Source organism: Podarcis vaucheri (assembly GCF_965113315.1).
Source record: "Podarcis vaucheri genome assembly, chromosome: 1".
Classification (NCBI taxonomy): Eukaryota; Metazoa; Chordata; class Lepidosauria; order Squamata; family Lacertidae; genus Podarcis; species Podarcis vaucheri.
In genome coordinates, this window is record NC_138759.1 from 113,871,367 (window position 1) to 113,892,077 (window position 20,711).

A 20,711-nucleotide genomic window follows, 5' to 3' on the forward strand; every position below is an offset into this window, starting at 1 on the left:
TTCATCCAGCTGTTATTTTAGCAGCTGATCTGTTGAGTATACATTGAGAAAAAACCCAGTTAATCTTTCCTAAATAAGTATGTAGGGCTAGCTCCAGATTTAAGAGTGTAGTCCTATGTCTACTCAGAAGTAAGTTCTGTCGAATTCTGAGGTTTACTGTCAGGTAGGTGGAGTCAGGAAGGCAGCCTAAGTTACACTTTAGGTCCCATTGGAATCACTGAAATTTCAGTTACTCATGACTAAATTTTTCACTTCCTTTTCAGTGGAGCATAAGTGTGACTAACTTAGCCCTACATCCAACCCATTTCTTCTGATGAAAGTTATTATGAAAGTATAAAGGTGAATTTCAGTAAATTGTATAAAATTGCAGGGGTGGTACATTTAAAGTTAGAATTTATATGTCAGTAGTAGAAGAATTGTACCTGTTGATTCATTTAATAAGTAGCCACTGTGTTCCCAGAAATCTTACGTTCTTGCTTTGACTCCAGCAGCAGCTCCATTATCATTCTTGAATGATATGAAAAGTACACCCAGTCTGGCTAAGCACACATACTAGATCACTGACATTTTGGGACGCAATCCTGCTTTTATTTTAAATCAGTGGACATTTTCCCATTGCTTAAAGGGTGAATATGTTATTAAATGAAAGTAACTTTATATTTGTATCTAGCAGATATTTCATAGGAATTTGTTTTCATAGGCATAGGCACTGGCCTGATTTTTCTGAAACAATCTTTTAAATGAATGCAATGACTCAGTTATGAATGGCTATCATAGTTCCACCTGCTGGCTTCTACTTTTTCCCATCTTGCTTGAGTAATATTAGCATTTTAAATACCTACTTCATAGTAACTGCCTTGGTTCTAATTCTGCACCTTTGCTGACTGCAGGTGCTAAGTATATTCTGCAAGTAATCTTGGTGATTCAGTGTGTGTAACCAAGTAAAAGTGGTTCCCTAGTGACTAAAAGCAACAGTTGCTTCTTTCAACCCATGACAGCTGCAAGCTCCACTCTTCTTTCCACACCATCCACCCTAAATTCCAGCTTGTGAAAGTCTGTACCTATATTTAGCTGGCCAGATTAAATTACAGAAGCTTCAGGCCGGGCAGAGCACATTGATCTGCCTTTTTCAGGCAGACCTAGGTACCAGCAAGAGGGCTCTCACTCCTACCTCCTTGCCTAGTCGTTCCACAAAATGGATTCCCGAAGAGAACTTGCGGAAGAGCTTCGGCTTTATCAATCCACTCTTCTTCAAGATGGCCTTAGGGAACTTTTGGAAGAGAAAAAGTTTGTTGATTGTTCCCTAAAAGCTGGGGATAAAAGTCTCCCTTGCCACAGACTGATTCTGTCAGCCTGTAGTCCTTATTTCCGTGAGTACTTCTTATCTGAGCAAAGCGAGGAGAAAAAGAAAGAGGTGGTGCTGGACAATGTCGACCCTGTCATCCTAGATATGATTCTTAAGTACCTTTATTCTGCAAGCATTGACCTCAACGATTCTAACGTGCAAGATATTTTTGCTTTGGCAAGCCGCTTTCAAATCCCTTCCGTTTTCACTGTCTGTGTTTCTTACCTCCAGAAGAGACTTGCTGTTGGCAATTGCCTGGCCATCCTGAGATTAGGTCTCCTCCTTGACTGCCCAAGACTTGCCCTGTCTGCCCGTGATTTTGTATCAGACCACTTTGTGAAGATTTGCAAGGAAGAGGACTTCAGGCAGCTTGCCCCTCACGAATTGATCTCCGTGATTTCGCCAGACAGCTTGAACATCGAAAAGGAGGAAGTGGTTTTTGAGGCTGTGATGAGATGGGTGCAAGCGGATAAAGAGAATCGAGCGAAGAACCTCGGAGAAGTGTTTGACTGCATCCGCTTTCGCCTGATGGACGAGAAATATTTCAAGGAGCATGTTGAGAAGGATGAAATCATCAAAAGCAACCCAGATCTTTCAAAAAAGATTAAGGTTATTAAAGATGCCTTTGCTGGGAAACTGCCTGAGCCAACCAAAGGTGCAGGGAAATCGGGCAAAGGAGAGGTTAATGGTGACGTGGGGGACGAAGATTTGCTTCCTGGTTACCTAAATGATATTCCGAGGCATGGAATGTTTACTAAAGACCTTATTCTTCTCATAAACGATACAGCTTCTGTGGCTTATGACCCCACAGAGAATGAATGTTACCTGGCAGCGCTGTCGGAACAGATTCCCAGAAATCATTCCAGCATAGTCACTAAACAGAAGCAGGTTTATGTAGTGGGAGGACTGTATGTGGATGAAGAGAACAAGGAGCAGCCTTTCCAGTCATACTTTTTCCAGGTATAAATCTCTGGTTTGTTTGGTAAGGGAAGAAATAATTGAACTCCACATGCTAAAAACATAGCTTTTGTGAGGCTCCTTTGGTGTGCAACTTTTCTGTAGGAGCTGTACATCCTGTATTGTCTTTCTAGTTCATGGTCATAAGAGTTTAGAAATCCAAAGGTGCATAATAATTTTATCCTGTAATTTTACCATTGATCCAATAATTTCACCACTCCTTCCAGATTACCCTTGATCCTCTTTCGCTTTCAGAACTGTCTGATTTTCTCTATAATATTAGAAGATTCTCCTCTAAAAGCTTTTTTAAAAAACATTTGTCAACAGCACCAACTGTATTGGTCTACAAAATGTTATTGACGTTAAACTGAAATTGTACTGTATAACAGAAGCTGTGGCATCATGTGTGCTCTGACTTAAAATCACAGCTCTATCCTGGTGAAATGTCTGAAAGAACCTACTCACATGCAGTTAATACTTGCATAAATGTGAGCAGAGAGCGGGGGCAGAGCCAGCAGGAACAAGTGAAATCCCACTCCCCTTGAATGTCTGTTCAGATGAATATCTGAACACGTGTAAAGTGGGGTTTTAATGTGGGCCTTAGCGTCCTGTCCATATTTATATGTTTTCTAATTTGCTTTTGTTGCTTCCCTGTTTTACGTCATATACATGCCAGAGCCACACCATACATTTAAATTCTCTTTAAAGCACATGGCTTCTCCCAAAGAATCCTGGGAACTGTATTTTCTCCCTCACAAAGCTACAATTCCCAGAACCACAGCCCCCAAGATTGTTTGGGGGATCTGTCCATAGTTAAAACATTCTAATACAGTGAGTCCTGATGGGCATAACACCTGCTACACGCGCGCGCGCACACACACACAGAGAGAGAGAGAGAGAGAGCGCAATTCCAAGGGTCTCCCCATTCATTTCAGCAGCAGCAGTTCATATTTATGGACATTGCTTTTGCAGGCTGTGTGCATTCTGGGTACATGCAGACTTCTAGGTCAAAATGTGCTACATTGCTCACTTTGTTGCTGTTCTTTTTTAAGTTCATCATAATGTAAACTTTCCCCTGTCAATAACTGAGCCCAAATATCTTAAGCCATTGATGGAGTGAGCAGGATGGCTCATTTTGTCTGCAGTACTATAGTTTTGCGTTACCTGCACAAGCAGCAGGTAGACCCCCCATCCTTTCCCTTCCAATCTCTTCTGGCACAGCTGCAAGGAAGAGATTAGAGGCATCTGTGTTCACTTTTAAACCAACTGGAGTTCCTTGTTGCATCGGAACAGTTTGATTAGTTTAAGCAATTGTTAACCTGTATTTTCTAACAAGCCAAAATTGTAAACCTGTTGGAACAGGCCATAGTTTAAAATAACCAGTGTTTCCACAAGTTCAGGCATAACAAACAACTGATAAATGGAGGATCCTATTTGCCCTACAACATATTATGAGGTAGTTTGTATGTTTTGAGCCACTGTCCTACAGTAATCCACAGGACTTGGTGCCATCAAAAGGGTTTCCCTGATGACCTGGGTTGTTGGACAGGCTTCTACACAAGATGGTGGTCATTCAGGTAACTGCCATGTTTGGTCTTTATTAGTACAGCTACCTGCTTTTCTTCTATTTCTCTATTTACTCTTTATTCCTTCTACTTTTTATTTTTCAATCCCCCACCCTACCCTCAGTATAGCCTCCAAGTGACTGGGGCATATTGTAGCTGCTCACTCAGCCAAGGCTCTGTCTTGGCCCATCTTTACACAAGCTGTATTTAAATTTAAATATTCACCCACTCACTTCACCTGTCTTGTTCAGATTTCTTTCTCTCCTGCTCTCACCCAACACCCAAATAATTCAATTCTGGCTGCTTTAAAGGGAGTGTACATTTTCATCCTAGTTCATGTTCACTACAAACAATTGACATAATAATGGACCTCCATTTTGCAATTGACAAAACATTTTGCAAAAAAAAAGAGAGCCCCCTGTTCAGCTCAGACCAGGGTCAGGTACTACAATCCAGAGATAAATTCCCCACCTCTGAAAAAACATGTCCAGGTAAGTAGAAGAATTGGTGGGTAGATGGGGGAGATAAAATAGCTCTTGGAAAGTTTGAATGTGAAACAGTCATAAAAAAGGAAGAAAAATGTATAGCCAGGAAAACATATCAAGCATTATTAGGGCAGGGCATAGTTTAGCAATTTTCAAAAAGTGCTTTGGGACTCGCAAGTTTGGTACAGAGGTCTGGTGGGGTTGAGGACTGTATAATCAAGATACAAGTTGGGGTAGCTTGTGGGATGGGGCTAAAGAAGACACACAATGCATAAAGGTTTTTAAAACGGGGAGGAGGGGAATGTTGTCATGGAGCAGATCTACTTATTTGTAATCTCTATACAAGCCTACAGATGATATCTCTGCTAGCAGAGTCCCATATGGGAAACATTTAAAGGTAGACTAGAGTTTTGGTAGGTTAGCCCTCTCCCAAATCATGTGCACACATCCAAAGGGTGTAGCTTTCACCTTCTGAGTTCTCTTTCCAGAAGTACATTCAGTCTTCACTGTGTGGTTAAAAGTCAGGATGGAAGGAATGGATTCTGTACTGTTTCTTTTCCTCCCCTTCTTCTTCTACTTTTTATCTTACAATGTTCCCACCCCCTTTTCAGTTTTCCTTCCTTCCTTTTGCAGTTTACTATTACCTCTTTGAGCGCCCTTGTTTTACCATCTTTCAGGCCTATGTACTCTTTTGTATGTCTTTTTGTATGTCTTCGCTAATACTTCTTATTTTGAATTTTGGAAAAAAATATATATAGTTGGATACCATCACTTCTGAATGGGTTGGCCTTCCACCGCTGCCATCAGCCAGGTGCCTGTTTGGACTAGGTGAACTGGAGAACAAAATCTATGTAATTGCTGGCAAAGACCTCCAAACTGAGGAGTCTCTGGATTCTGTACTATGCTATGATCCCACGTAGGTGCCTTCATATTGTTGTGTTTACTGGAGCTTCTCGTTGAATTTTCTGTTGCCTTACTGGGTCCTCTTCCATTCCAGATCCCTCAAATGGAATGAGGTCAAAAAGCTTCCCCTCAAAGTCTATGGCCATGCTACTACTTCACACAATGGAGTTGTATATTGTCTTGGAGGAAAGACTGATGATAAGTGAGTACTTCAAAAGTGTCCCAATGGTGGGGGGGGGGGCATGGTAAAATGTTTCTACTTGTGCCCTGTTTCAACCCCTGATTAACCTTGATTAAAGTTGGTGCCCATGTAACCATAACTGAAATTAAAGGCAGTGGGGAAACTGCTGCACATAGGAAAAGGGCTGGAACCCATGATCGTATGAATTAGTATTGATTGATGGATTGATTGAAAATATATACCACCCTATACCCACAGGTCTCAATTGCATGTCCCATTGCATGTGTCTAGTGTCACCATACTGGAGGGCTGAAACCTCAGCCTATAGTTTTAGAAATATCCAGCATTGGTTTTTGGCTGTGTGTATATTATGCAACATTCTGGGAGAATATGTTGGTCTGCTCTTGAACTGTACTGTTGCAACAAATTGGCTGAGGATGGCAGAATTAATGGAAAACTTGTAACATACACAGAAGAGACCATGGCAAGTTAATGAAATGAGCCACTGCTGAAAAGAAGAATGGGTATTCCATTAGTTAAATATCATGGGAGCGGAACATCCTCCTCTTTGTATGCCGCCTTTCCATACTTAAAACCATGCTCAAGGCAGCTTACAGCATAAAAAGATTTGCATAAATGTAGTCAAAAAGAGTAAATAAAAAGGATGCCAAAATGTACATGATCAAACTGAACGATTTTCACATAAATCATAAGTTCTAAATGTAAAGATACAAAAAATTAGTATCAACAACAGCAACGAAAACCCCTAAATAGTACCCAACCCAAGAGACTGTTCAGCAGCCTCAACGTTTGTAGCTGGAGTCAGTCCGGGCCCTGCCCTCCCATGCCAGGTGGGAAAAGGAATGCAAGGCGGGGAGCAGGTCTTCTATCTCAAGATGCTGTGAGATGTTTTCTCTGAGGACTTTTGATCCAGACCACAGAAGCCAAGGCAGCAATTCTAAGAAAGGATAGAGAAAAATATTAGGAAGTTGACATCTGCAATATAAATAAAAGAAAGAACTCAGGACACAAATTAATGCATTTTCTTCCCATTTAAAGTCATGTTAAGGTGTTTGGCATATCTATCCAGAGGTTCTTTTTTGGTCCCAACGTGTTATGCTTGGATTGGATTTGAAACTATTTTCCAAATCCAAATGCCTGTTATCCTCGAAGTGGAAATGTCTTGCAAGATGTTCACATCTTTTCGTTGTGATCGCCAAGTTGTGATTTCTGAGAACAATTCGTGTTGTTTCTTTCTCTCCACAGAAAATGCACTAACAGAGTGTTTGCATACAATTCCAAGAGGGGAGACTGGCGGGATCTTCCCCCTATGAAAGTGGCTCGCTCTATGTTTGGCATCGCTGTCCATAAAGGCAAAATTGTGATTGCAGGGGGCGTTACCGAAGAGGGCCTCTCAGCTTCCGTTGAAGCATTTGATCTCACCACTAACAAGTGAGTGTGATATCCAGTCTCATTCTCATTGGCCACACCTATGCCAGAGGTTTCCCCACTACAGAGATGCAGAAACCCACTACCAAATTCACACAATCTGTCTTGGAAAGGAGTGATTGTGTTCAGAATGACAGTACCATATGGCCTCCCTTCTTCCATAAGCAGAGGCAGCCGATGCAGCAGTGATTTGGGGGTAGGCAGTTGAAGGAGTGGTGGTGTCTTAGCGGTGGCATTGCGCTCATTGAGATGGGATGAGGTGACAGGGCAAGGCTGGTGGAGCTCTGGGTTAGCAGCAGTGGTCCTATAGATGTGTGTACACCTGCAAGGTAACCACCACCCAGTGTTAGAAACGAGATAGAAAAGCTAGGAGCCAAATGGCTTCTGGGAACTGGGTTGTGGGTGCCAGAATAGAATGTCGTGTCGCCACCAGGGTGGGTGGGTCGTCAACACTTTTTATTATTTAAATAAAATATTGGTACTGTACTTCAGTTTTCAAAACATTCTACTCTTCATTGTTAAACTCCTCATTGTCTGTTGTTAGCATATACTTCAAGGCTTCAAAGCACATACATTTCAGAAATCCTCAAGTGTCAGCCAGGCGTAAAAAAAATGGCACCCAGACTTTTTGAGGTGCTCACAAGTGGAGAATCTTTAGGTGCAAAATGCGCCTGGCGCCCTGATAATTTCGAACCCTGCTGCCACCCCAGAACTCCCCGAGTTTTGGCACCATCACCTCACCATATGTTGGAACTTGGCCAGAAGTTTTCCAGCATATCTGAGAAAGTGTGGGTTGTATCCAACATTTTCACTTCATTCCTTGAAGGAGTTCTGCTCACAGAAGGAGTCCTTGCATGAATGAAGTGGAAACAATATATATATATATATTTCCCCCGCTCTGCTGTTATACCAAAGTTATGTTTTAAAACTGAGCATTAGCTAATATTTGTTAAATTACAGATGGGAGGTTATGCCAGAGTTTCCACAAGAGAGAAGCTCCATTTCTTTAGTTGATCTGTCTGGCTCCTTGTATGCTATTGGAGGCTTTGCTATGATTCAGCTTGAAACGAAGGAATTTGCACCTAATGAGGTGAACGACATCTGGAAGTAAGTTGTGTTTGACTATTACTCTTTTTGCTAAACAAAGACCGTAACTGCATACATGTTGGCCGGCACTCCTGCTGAACTTAATGGGATCTGCTTCGGAGTAGACATGTATAGGATACTGTATGAGAGACTAAAATATTTAATATTCACACTGCACGAGGTCATCTCCAGAATCCAGTGAAGAACTGCTGCTTTTGTAAATGTTCTAATGTCAGCTTATTTTTTATTGATAATCTTTTGTCATAGTATATTATCATCTCATCTGAAGCCCGTTAATTCCATATATTTTTTTTGCTACGAAACATTACGCACTTGAGAGGACTAAATAATCTTAACTTCAGGTTAATAAAAAAATTGTCAAAATGCTTTACAGATCTGAGGAGTAACCTCTTTACCCACAAACAGGCCAGGCTCTTTGCTTGAGTACTGTGTAGGTGTTTGCGGAGACAGGTCTGTACCAAGGAGTGGTGGATGGATTTGTCTATCTTTTATGTAAGGGTTTATGCTAGATTGCCTTTCAAAGGCAGTGTTTGGCTACAGTTTTGTGCTGGCCCCACACTGTCCCTGAAACTGATCTGTGGGGAAAGAACAGATTTAGGGACCGCATGGGCAGAGAAGGGGAGATCTTTCCAAAATTATCTACATAATGCGGTGTTGAAAGCACCCCTAAGATTTTTGGTCTTACATGTTCAAAACAGAAATATACGATATAAACTGATGCAGATAACTCAGTTAAGAGTTGACAGTATTACTTGAGTCGTGAAATTTTAAAGCAGGGATCAGGAACCACCGGCCACCCTGGGTCATTGGATTCCTACTCCCTCCCAACCCCCCCGTTCAGCGTGGCCAATGGTCACGGATAATGGGAGTTGCCCAATAACAGTTGGAGGACCACAAGGAAAAAGAACGTCGGGGAATAACAAACAGTTCCAGAGCTGTGAAATGAGTCACTAAATCAATGATGTACTATGGAGAACAAAGCCTTATCGTCATAGCTAGACTTTTATGTTGGGATCCTAATGCATGGTTGGTATTTGTAAACATAGAAAGGGATTCATTGCTCTGTGATCTCAGGTGCCTACTTATAGTAACTTTTGTCCATGCAGGTATGACGACGAGAAGAAGGAGTGGTGTGGAATGCTGAAAGAAATTCGCTATGCTTCTGGTGCTTCTTGTCTTTCTGTTGGCCTGAATCTCTTTAAGCTTTCAAAGCTGTAAAGTGTAAGGAAGATTGACGAATGATGATTTTTTATTGGCCCCCTCTGGTTTTGTTGTGCAAGCTTACCCTGTACAGAGATTGGGAACTACCTTGATTCATTAAGCTGTTCATGTATCCGTCTTATACGTATTAACTTCTGTAGGTGCCCAGTGCCCCCCGCCCTCAGTTTTTACTAACAGTTTGAATTTGAAGTAAATTCTGCTGTAACACTGAATAAAATTGAATTTGACTAAAAATGAGTCTGGGAGGTTTCACCTAGAAATGGTTCCTACCCGTGCAATTTTTGCTGTAGCCTCATATACAAAATACGCTTATCGCTCCAATCTTCCAGGCTGTCCTGGATTGTTATACATTTCAAAACTATTTTCACATAAAATGGGCTTGGAGCGTCTGCACCAGTCACAGCAGAGGACTTTACCATAACTCGCCTTCCTCCACTGCCTGAGGATTGGAATATCCTCTGGCGCACTACAGCATATGGATCAGGGAGTTGCAATAGGGACAATTTCTTTAAAAAAAATATCAGGGAACTCCCCTCTCCTGCATAAGCAGAAATTTCCTCTGCCTGGTATTCATTTAACTGTATAGCCAATTCCTGTGCTTGCATTCTGAGAATCAGGTTATGGACGCCACCTCCATTTTTTAAAGATCAGCTTGGCTTCCCCTTAAAATATGGGGGTGATACTTGCTGAGTTGTGGAGTTCTGCAGGTTTAAAGCATGGGCCAGCCCTGAAATAGGAGGGGGACACCATGAAATAAATGCCAACTATTTGGAGGAGCGCTTTGCCTCTCTGCAACAGACAAGCAACCTGTGGTTGTCACTCCAATGCCTGGCAGACTAAAGCGCTTGTGCTATTGTTGCACGTCTCCTGTTCTTTCAACGGCTGCGGCAGCAGCAAACCCGAGGGGAGATTCATACTGGGAAGGAAACATTACTGCAATTCACCAGCTCTTAGCAGAGGAAGATAGTTTTTAAATAGCAACATGACACATTTACTAGCTGGAACCAATTCAAAAACCAGAATGTGGTAGCTTTCTAATTCACCAGGCTAGAAGTAGCTCTGTAGGAGGAAGAAGCAGGTATAAAGGTCTCATAAACTGAGGGGAACAGGCAAGTGTGGTTTACTTTCGCTTACTTTGACCTAAAGCGAAATTTCAAGGTGCAGAGACACATTCCATCCTAATGACTTCCATTAGGCTTTTTGTTCCATCGTCTTTTATTGCCCATTTGTATGCATATGAGAAACACAATTGTGTCTGAGCTAAGATTCTGAGAGGTCAGTGTATGTATGATTGATATTTTCCTATGCGTGGAAGAGGCAGCTCTTTGTGCCTCAAGGGGAGCAGCTCTGGAAGTTCTCCAACCCTCCGGGGAGTGGGGTTCAGAAAGGAGGGTTACAGATGGGGAAACACATTCTCATCTGCATTGGAAGAATTATCCAGCCATTTCAAAGAGATCTAGTGGAGCATCAAAATCCAGGTCCAAATGTAAATCCAGAGGCACATCTGCATAGGCAGCAGGTGTGTGAACCTGCTTCCGCATGTGGGTCACCCTTGTGGAACTAGAGCCTAGTGTGTGTTGTGATGATTTCAGTTTTAAAAAAGGGATTTCAGTAAAGCCACATCAGACTAAAAATATTTAATGTTCCATAGTCCATATAAAATAACTTCATGATTGTGTGTCTTTTTCACGTGATCGTATCAAACCTTTTCATATATTTTATTCTTTAGATACTCCATCCATGCCTCCTTTGATGACAGCTCCATGGAATTCCATTCAAAATGAGGGATCTGAAATAAAATAAAGTTTACTGTAGAAATATAGCAAGGAAAACCTATCAAGATACTTGTTTTTAACAAGAATCTCTGTTGTATTGGCATAGTTACACGGCTGCTTCTAGATCTGGTTGTAAACTGATTTGGAGGGGAACATGATAAGTGAAAACATGTTCAGACATAACACTAGTCAGTTTCCTGTTAAAGAGCACTTCGTCACCTAAGTTTAGGAAACTGGACAGTATTCCATCTGCACTGAGGCTAAAGAACAAGATCATGGGTAGGCAAACCAAGGCAGGGGGCTGGATCCAGTCCAATCACCTTCAAAATCCAGTCCGCGGACGGTCCGGGAATCAGCATGTTTTTACATGAGTAGAATGTGTCCTTTTATTTAAAATGCATCTCTGGGTTATTTGTGGGGCATAGGAATTTGTTCATCCCCCCAAAAAAAATATAGTATGGCCCCCCACAAGGTCTGAGGGATAGTGGACCCTGCTGAAAAAGTTTGCTCACCCCTCCCCTAGGCAGCTTAGCCAAAGAGCAAGGATAATATGAATTGTTGTAGAACAACATATGGCAGTCCACAGGTTGTGAAATGAACTTGATAACACATCTTCCAACTGTGTAATTCTTTTCAATATTTTTTAAAAATTCAATGTACGTTCTCTACCTTTTATTCAATTGTGTAAGTTTAAATAACCTCTCTTACTTTCCTCATACCAAAGCCCATCTTTTTGCTGAAGCCTCTGGAATGACTGTCAAGCTCTAAGTCCCACTCTAAATCCAAACATGAGCAACTGGGGGGAAAATGGCATCTTCTTCCTCTTTTTATTCCTGCCTCTGTTTCCATCTTTTCCCCTTTGCTGTCTCCCCACCCCCGGTCTGTTTTTAGATTGTAAGACCATTTGGGAAGTGGTGATAATAATAATATTCAGCTGAGAACAACTTGAGAAGAAGAGAAAGCAACCTTTGGAAGAAGGGTGGAGGACTGAATCCAACTAATTTTCAATGGGTCTACCCTGAGTAAAAGTTAGCAGAACACATCCCTGAATATTTATGATAAAAAAAACTTTCAAATAAAGAATGTTGACATATTGTCAGATAAACCCTGCAATTATGTGCAATATTGATACAAAATATAGAGAACATACCTGAACAACGTGGTATCCTAGAATCTCCAAATGTCGTTTTTTCATAGCAGCTTCTCCTTTCAGGTGATTCAAGTTCTTACAAAAGGCTTTTGAATCCAGAAAATCCACTGCAATTCTGAATACAATACAATCATATGTGCATGATTATAAATTCAACAATCTGAAAACAGAATCTACTCAGAATCTAAAGTGAGCCATTTAGATAATAGGGGCAGAAAACTCCTGAAACTGTATGTACCGTATTTTTCGCCCTATAGGATGCACTTTTTCCCCTCCAAAAATGAAGGGAAAATGTGTCTGCGTCCTATGGGGCGAATGCAGGCTTTCGCTGAAGCCTGGAGAGCGAGAGGGGTTGGTGCGCACTGACCCCTCTCGCTCTCCAGGCTTTGCGCAGCTCTCTGCAAGCGGTGGGAGCCCGGCGCTGGGCTCCCACGGCTTGCGGAGAGCTGCCTGTTCTGGGGGCTGGGGTTGGGGGAAGCTCGGGCTCCCCCCCCCAGCCCCGTGCCTGGGGGGGAAATAATTCCCCCCCTTTATTTTCCCCCCAAAAAACTAGGTGCACCTTATGGGCCGGTGCGTCCTATGGGGCGAAAAATATGGTATGTCTCACCTCAGAAGTGAAAAGAGGCAAGGGAAAGTGCAGAGTTTTATCATATTAAAACATGTATTGCAATGTTAAACTGCAAATGCATCAGTCTCTTCTGAGCAAGGGGCCTCTGAAGACTGATGCCTCCAGTTTCCCTGCCAAGGAGAACTTTCATAGTTCTTTTCAGTAGAGGGAGACAACCTATGTTTATTCCTTAGCACACTTATAATACCTCACTCCACTGAAATGGAAAGGTTAACCCTGAACAAGAGAGATCTGTCACATCTCAATGTGCATCAGTCTCTGCAAATATGTGGCATATGTCCAGAACAACAATAAAATCTAACAAGGTTTCTTCAGAGCAAATAAAGTTTTAAGGAATACTGAAACGGACACTCTTTAACAACACAGCCAGCTAGAAATTAACTTTCCACTGAGTAAGAAACTAAAGCAAATATAGGTTGCCCTATCAATAAGGAAGGGAGTTTCTACATTAGGAATGGTGTAGACTTAATGAAGGTGTCTCTCCAGAATAAATTGCAGTAAATTACTGGAGGAAATGAAATATCCTTCTAAACGCCCGTTTTTATTTCAACTCAGCTTGCCTTGGTCCAAGAACCCTAAGGGCCTTGTAATAAAGCTTAGTGCATTTCACAATGTAGCATTTTATTCCAAGTCAAAAATATTAACGGCTGAAGAGCACACACAGATGCAAAGATATGCTTCCCAGTTTAAATGGCAGCAGAAGTTGGCACTCAGGTTCAGGCCAAAGTAAGGAGCAATTGACTTTAAATGCTGTTGTCAGGGGTTCAGGAGCAGAGGCAAGGGCAAGGGAGGAAACAGAGAGCGAGGAGGAGGAGGCAGAAGAAAAGATGAGTGATGACGACGACCCGAGATCTCCGAGTCTTTCCAGTGAATCAGAAGATTCACAGAAAGGAGCACCAGTGGCCAGGGCAAGGGGGGAGCCTAGGGGGACACCCCAGGAAGATAGAGCCAGGGGGGACTCAGAGGGGAGCAGTTGGAGATCGGGACCAGCGTCACCGCCAGAGAGCAGGGAAGAGGAAGGGGGCCAGGGATCAAGCGCTGGCAGCTCACAACAGGAGGGAGGGCACGAGTCAGGAGTGGCCACACCTCCATCAGGGAGCGAAGAAATGGTCAGACGGAAAGTGGAAGGTTGGGCGCGCGCGCCAAGTTCAAATGCACAGGGAAGTGACGCAGTTGGCAGCCCGGAGAGGGAGCCAGGTCCTAAAGCCCGGCGCAAGGAGACAGAAGGGTCCGGGGGTTCGGCGTCGGAGGAGTCCCGGAGGGAGGAGACCCCGGGGGGCAGAGGGACCCAGAGGAGAACAGTCAGGCGGAAAAGGTGGAGCAGGGCTAGGATATTAAGTTGGTGTACAGGAGGCGGGGACCCAGACAGAGCTTCGCCGATCTAACCATAAGACGTAGAGTTGCACGCAGCAGCTTGAGAATGGGAACTGTAACTCAATAAAGACTTTTACTTAATGATCGCTGGCTAGCGTGATCCTCTGTGAGCTAGGATCGAGGAGCAACTCTGACAGTAAGCTCTGTCTCCATAAATTGTGGGCATCTACGGCCTCACGGAGAGGAGAGAAAGCGGGTGCCTACTAGCGAGCTCACGAACGGCAGACAACATGACGGCTGAACAGCAGATAGCGGAACTCAGAGAAGCAGTGACACGACTGAATGCCGAGGCACTTGCATCCAGGAAGAGAGAGGAGGACGCAGCTGCCGCCTACAAGGATCTCCAGGTCAGGTTGGAAGTGCTTACTAAGCAAGGGCAACTGACACCCAAACCGGAGGGGATTGGGTTGGGGAGACGAACAGGCGGTCTGGTCTCTCACTTCGATGGGAATCTGCAACAGTACCCCAACTTTAGAGCAGATGTAATGTGTGCACTGCAACTGCTGAACAAAGACTTTAGAGATGAGCAAGAGAAAGTGGGATTCATCATGTCCCATTTGCATGGAGATGCTAAAGCATGGCTGCGCAATTTGTGGAGGGATAAGGATCCGGCGCTCCAAAATGCTGATGCCTTTATTAAAGCGATGGATGGGTGCTTTTTATCAAGCATTGACGTGGATCTTGCTCGGCAGCAGATACATGGACTGAAGCAAGGGAGGGCCAGCGTAAGGCAGTACCATGCCCGCTTTTTCGCTTTGGTCAGTGCCCTGGAATGGGACAGAGATTCGGCTCCTGTAAGAGACCTGTTTTGGGAGGGCTTGCACGGCTCGGTTAAAGATGAAATTGCGAGGGGGGAGAGACCCCGGACCACGCAGGAGATCGTTCAGAGGGCGCTGGCGGTGGGGGTGCGGCTGGAAGAACGTCCGTGGAGCAGGGACGAAGGGCGTGGAGGGCGCGGACCAGCCAGGGGCTCCTCCTTCCTTCCCAGAGAAGCAGCGCGTGCGCAATCCACGCCTCCGCCAAGAGGAGGGGCAGAACCTATGGAGGTTGGAAGTGCAAGGGCTCAGTCAGCAGCCAGAGCCCTAGCACCGGCAACAGTGAAAGCAAAGCCTCCTAGAGGGAACAGGAAGTGTTATATCTGCGATGATCCACAGCATATGGCGAAAGAGTGTCCCCGGAGGCTCCACAAGCACACTGCAGCCTCAGCAATGGTAACTGCAGCAACGCAGCAAGGAGAACCACAGCAGGGAAACGACGCTGTCTGGCTGGAGGAAGAGGCACTGGGGCCCAGCCAGACGTGTCAGTGAAGCAGTCCCCAGAGATTTTACAGCCCATGGACCCCCTCCCGCCCAAGCCAGTAGTGAGGCTCACCGCATCGCTCCAGCTGCCCAATGGAATCACCATGGACGTGCCAATTACCATCGACTCAGGCAGCAATGCGGACTTTATAGGGCAGGACTTTGTCGACCGGCACGCCATACAGTTGCTGCCTGCCACGCTGCCCCTGCAGGTTGTCACGGTGGATGGCAGGGAGCTGCTAGGGGGGCAAGTGGTGAAGCAGACGCCACCAATGGTGATGCGACTTGGGAATCACAGGGAAATCATCAGCTTCAACGTCACTCAACTATCGGACACGCCCATTGTATTGGGCATGAGTTGGCTGGACAAGCACAGCCCGACGCTGGCTTGGTACCAGAGGCAGCTGACCTTCGGCTCTTCCTTTTGTGCTGAACACTGCATCGTGCCCCGGCAGGAAGGAGAGGAAGAGGAGTCACAGCTGCAGCTAGGCACGCTGCAAGCGGTTCCCCACAAGTACGCAGAATTTTTGGAGGTTTTCTGCGAGAAGGAGGCAGACAGGCTACCCCCCCACAGACCATATGACTGCAAAATTGACCTGCTGCCGGGGGCGGCGCTGCCCAAAGGGAAGCTGTATTCCATGTCTGAGGACGAACTGCAGGAACTCAAAGAGTTCATAGATCATAATTTGGAGCGCGGTTTCATCCGAGAGTCCAAGGCAGCGGGGGGCAGTCCTGTTTTCTTTGTTAAGAAGCGGGACACGCCCCAAAAGAGGCTTGTGGTGGACTATCGCATCTTAAACAGTGTGACCAAGCCATCGGACTTCCCCATGCCCCGAATCGACGACCTCCTCGCAAAGGTACGGAAGGGCAGCGTGTTCACCAAGTTGGACCTGCGAGGGGCGTACAACCTCATTCGCATGCGGGAAGGAGATGAGTGGAAGACAGCCATGTTCACGCCCCTGGGCACCTACAAATATAGAGTTATGCCTTTTGGATTGCAAAATGGCTCCCACGTGTTTCAAGCGTTCATGCATCACGTGTTGGCGGGGCTCCTCTACAAAACGTGCGTCTGTTTCTTGGATGACATCCTGATCTTTTCGGAATCGCAGCAGGAGCACGACAGACACGTCAAAGAAGTGCTGAGCAGGCTACAGCAGCATAGACTTTACGCCAAGCTGGAGAAGTGCCAGTTCGACGTGACGGAGGTGGATTTCCTGGGCTACAGGTTGTCTGACAAGGGGCTCGCCATGGACAGCGCCAAGGTTCGAGCAGTGTTGGATTGGAAAAGCCCACGCAACCGGAAGGAGGTCCAACGGTTTGTCGGCTTCGCGAACTTCTATCGCAAATTTATCAAAGGCTTTGCTATGCAGACGGCGGCCATCACGGACACGCTCAGCTCCAAGAAAAAGAAGTTCATCTGGACGGAGCAGGCGGAGCAGTCCTTTCAGGCACTCAAGCGGCTCTTCGCGTCGGAAGAGCAGCTGCTTCATGTCAACCCCAGCAGGCCGATGAGGGTGGAGACAGACGCCTCGGACAGAGCCGTGGGAGCTGTCCTGCTGCAGAAAGACCCGCAGGGGGCTTGGAGGCCGGGAGCGTTTTACTCCAGGAAGCTCAGCAAGTCCGAACAGAATTACACCATCTGGGACAGGGAGTTGCTGGCCATTCATGCAGCGTTCAAAGCGTGGCGGCACTTCCTGATCGGCGCCAAGCACACGGTGCAGGTCTGCACGGACCACAAAAATCTGGAGCACTGGCGCACGGCGCAGTTCCTGAACCAGAGGCAGATACGTTGGGCTGAGTTCTTTGCGAACTTCGACTTCCGAATAGAGTATGTCCCGGGGGACACCAACATCATGGCGGATGCTCTTTCCCGTAAGCCGCAGTATCTGGAGGAGGCAACGCCAGCGGCCGCCATGCACATCTTCGCACCAACAGTGTGGGCGTGCGCTGCGGCAACAGTTGACCTGGAGGTGGTGCGACGAGCGTTGCAGGATGACTCCTTCGCGCAAGCAAAGATGGCAGAGGTGCAGCTGCGAGATGGATTGCTCCTCCGTAAAGGGGCCGTCTACGTGCCAGGAGACGAACTTCGCGCCAAGGTACTGCAGCAGCTGCACGACGCGCCCACTGCCGGGCACTTTGGCAAGGAGAAGACGGTGGAATTGGTCGCCAGAGACTTCTGGTGGCCCGGAATGAGAGGGGAAGTCGCGGACTACGTGGCGAGGTGTGACACCTGCCAGAGGGCCAAACCAGTGCACAGACCGCCGGCCGGACTGTTGGAACCGCTGCAAACTCCGTTCGAACCATGGGAGAGAGTGGCCCTGGACTTTGTCACGGATCTGCCCAGCTCGAGGGGCAAGACGGCCGTGCTGGTGGTGGTGGACGTGTTCTCCAAGATGGCACATTTCATTCCGTGTGCTAAGGTGGCCACGGCGGAACAAACCGCCAAACTGTTCATAGACCACGTGTTCAAGGTTCACGGTCTGCCGCGGTCTATTCTGTCCGACCGAGGGCGACAGTTCATCTCGAATTTCTGGCAGAAGCTGATGGGCTTCTTGAACGTCAAGATCAACCTAGCGTCGGCTAGACACCCGCAGACCAACGGGCAAGCGGAGTGGGTCAATGCCATCATGCAGCAGTACCTGAGATGTTATGCGAATCAACAGCCTGCGACGTGGGTGGATTACCTGCCTCTCGCCGAGTTCGCCTACAACAACACGAAGCACGTGTCCACGGGGGTCACGCCGTTCTTCGCCAACAACGGGAGGCACCCCAGAACCTTCCCGGGACTGGAAAGAATGGGGGAGGGGGAGCCGCAGACAGCAGATGCGTTCGCGTCAGAGTTGCAGGAGGTCCACGATCAGCTGCGGCGGCACCTGGAGCTGGCCAAACACGCATACAAGGTACAAGCGGACAAACACAGAAGGGTTGGCGAAGAGATCCATGTGGGAGACTGGGTCTGGTTAGCAGCCCACGCAGTGCCGGCCAGGTCGTTGGCGAAGAAGAAACTAGGGCATAAGCAACTGGGGCCCTACCAAGTCGAAGAGCAGGTCAACCCGGTGGCTTTCAGGCTGGCGCTTCCGGAGGGTTCCAGGATGCATCCGGTGTTCCACAGATCGGTGCTCACTCCCTACAAGGCACCTCACAGATTTCAGGAACCAGGCACGGCACCAAGTCCACTCCGAGAGAGAACCGAGCAAGGGGGAGTGGCACAGGAGGAGCGCATCAACGAAGTCACAGAGATTTTGGACTCTAGATGGGGGGAAGAGGGGGTAGAATACTTTCTCGCCAAGGAGGGCACCCTGGCCAGTGCCAACAGCTGGGTGCCAGGCTACGCTCTAGACGAACCTCTGCTCAAAGAAGAGTTTCATGCCCTCTTCCCACACAGGCCCATGCCAGCTGATTTTTTCGACGACTGGCTTTTCACGCCCACGCTTTCAGCCAGCACGTTCCGGGGGTTCGACTCGGACGAGGAACCGACATGCGACGCACGTTCCCCGGAGGGGTCACCCTCGGGATCTGCCTCAGAACCCTCGTATTGGTGGGACGATAGACCAGAGCAGTGGCGCAGAAAGTGGCTGGAGGGTCCAGGACGAGCGACGCCCCCAGGAGGAAGCGAGGGAGAGACGGACATGGACGGTTTCGGGGACGACCCAGGTTTCGAGCACGGCGGTACAGAGATGGAAGCGGAGGTGACCGTCGTCGACGAGAGCAGGGAGGAAGAACCGGAAGACTTCAGATGGAGGCCCGCCACGGGAAGCGACCTGTACCCGACATTCGTCCCCCTGACACAGCAGCACCCAGCTCCCGCACCGGAAGGAGGGGAGGGGGGAAGAGGGGGCTTCGAGGGGGGGATGGATGTCAGGGGTTCAGGAGCAGAGGCAAGGGCAAGGGAGGAAACAGAGAGCGAGGAGGAGGAGGCAGAAGAAAAGATGAGTGATGACGACGACCCGAGATCTCCGAGTCTTTCCAGTGAATCAGAAGATTCACAGAAAGGAGCACCAGTGGCCAGGGCAAGGGGGGAGCCTAGGGGGACACCCCAGGAAGATAGAGCCAGAGGGGACTCAGAGGGGAGCAGTTGGAGATCGGGACCAGCGTCACCGCCAGAGAGCAGGGAAGAGGAAGGGGGCCAGGGATCAAGCGCTGGCAGCTCACAACAGGAGGGAGGGCACGAGTCAGGAGTGGCCACACCTCCATCAGGGAGCGAAGAAATGGTCAGACGGAAAGTGGAAGGTTGGGCGCGCGCGCCAAGTTCAAATGCACAGGGAAGTGACGCAGGTGGCAGCCCGGAGAGGGAGCCAGGTCCTAAAGCCCGGCGCAAGGAGACAGAAGGGTCCGGGGGTTCGGCGTCGGAGGAGTCCCGGAGGGAGGAGACCCCGGGGGGCAGAGGGACCCAGAGGAGAACAGTCAGGCGGAAAAGGTGGAGCAGGGCTAGGATATTAAGTTGGTGTACAGGAGGCGGGGACCCAGACAGAGCTTCGCCGATCTAACCATAAGACGTAGAGTTGCACGCAGCAGCTTGAGAATGGGAACTGTAACTCAATAAAGACTTTTACTTAACGATCGCTGGCTAGCGTGATCCTCTGTGAGCTAGGATCGAGGAGCAACTCTGACAGCTGTTATTTTAAATGTTGTTGTTAGCGACTAAAGTTGTAAGTGCAACTTGCCTCTCACTTACTCTTTAGGAGCTAGTGGAGTCAGACACGTACAATGGGACAGATCGTTCTTTCCTGAATTTGTACTTGGCATGAAACAGTATGAAAGAAGAAGGACTATTGACCATAGAAGCACACAGAAAATATGTAATCACCTCTGAGCTCCTGGCGGCAGCCCTTTCCTTCCCAACAACAGGCCATCTTGCTCCCAGTGCATTCCCTTCAAGTCAGCCATGACAACAATCTGTTCGGTATGCGGAAGAGGCTTCTTGTTTTTATCAAGAATACACTCAAAGTCTGAAATAAAAATTATCATCTCAGGACTTGTCACAATAGGAAGTTAATGTTTACAGTGGGGCATGACTCCTCCACCAGTGCAATATTGCAAACCACAATGTTACTCAAGCACTACTACTGTATATTCAGACACATGTATATACTTAAGAGCTGTATACTTAAGAGCAGACTCTTAAGTAAAGCATGAAACAGCTTAGACGGGGCTCCAGTGATCTACAACCCAGGTACTCACCAGGCTCATACTTTGCTTCAACAATACTTTAGCTCCCAGAGCACTCACTCACTATTTAAGGTTAGGATAATAGTTACACAGGCCTCCACTTA

At 46.9% G+C, this 20,711-nt stretch overlaps 2 protein-coding genes across 5 annotated transcripts in view; one reads left to right on the forward strand and one right to left on the reverse strand.

Moving 5' to 3' along the window:
- Nucleotides 1–1,111: 1,111 nt before the first annotated feature.
- KLHL41 (kelch like family member 41) lies at nucleotides 1,112–11,050 on the forward strand. Of its 2 annotated transcripts, XM_082200286.1 has the most exons (7): nucleotides 1,112–2,305; nucleotides 5,111–5,268; nucleotides 5,350–5,457; nucleotides 6,703–6,888; nucleotides 7,846–7,992; nucleotides 9,099–9,213; nucleotides 10,943–11,050. In XM_082200286.1, the coding sequence occupies exons 1-6, from the start codon at nucleotides 1,196–1,198 to the stop codon at nucleotides 9,208–9,210; spliced, it is 1,821 nt and encodes a 606-aa protein (XP_082056412.1). In that variant the 5' UTR covers nucleotides 1,112–1,195; the 3' UTR covers nucleotides 9,211–9,213; nucleotides 10,943–11,050. The 2 variants fall into 2 exon arrangements, with proteins under 2 accessions (XP_082056412.1, XP_082056411.1); XM_082200285.1 differs by lacking the exon at nucleotides 10,943–11,050 and having other exon boundaries at nucleotides 9,099–9,447.
- Nucleotides 10,411–20,711, reverse strand: part of FASTKD1 (FAST kinase domains 1) — a 29,801-nt gene continuing 19,500 nt past the window's right edge. For all 3 annotated transcript variants that reach the window (XM_082200252.1, XM_082200253.1, XM_082200254.1), the window contains 3 exons: nucleotides 20,246–20,387; nucleotides 12,139–12,253; nucleotides 10,411–11,002 (listed from right to left, as the gene is read on the reverse strand). In XM_082200252.1, coding sequence (XP_082056378.1) covers nucleotides 10,913–11,002; nucleotides 12,139–12,253; nucleotides 20,246–20,387 — 347 coding nt within the window. In that variant the 3' untranslated portion in view covers nucleotides 10,411–10,912. The remainder of the gene's footprint in view (nucleotides 11,003–12,138; nucleotides 12,254–20,245; nucleotides 20,388–20,711) is intronic.

Bases quoted from the DNA above. Each gene is read 5' to 3' on its own strand.
- KLHL41 (XM_082200286.1), top strand. From the start codon at position 1,196: ATGGATTCCCGAAGAGAACTTGCGGAAGAGCTTCGGCTTTATCAATCC. The intron at 2,306-5,110 runs GTATAAATCTCT...AAATATATATAG, and splicing joins TCCAGTCATACTTTTTCCAG to TTGGATACCATCACTTCTGA. The intron at 5,269-5,349 runs GTAGGTGCCTTC...CTTCCATTCCAG, and splicing joins GTACTATGCTATGATCCCAC to ATCCCTCAAATGGAATGAGG.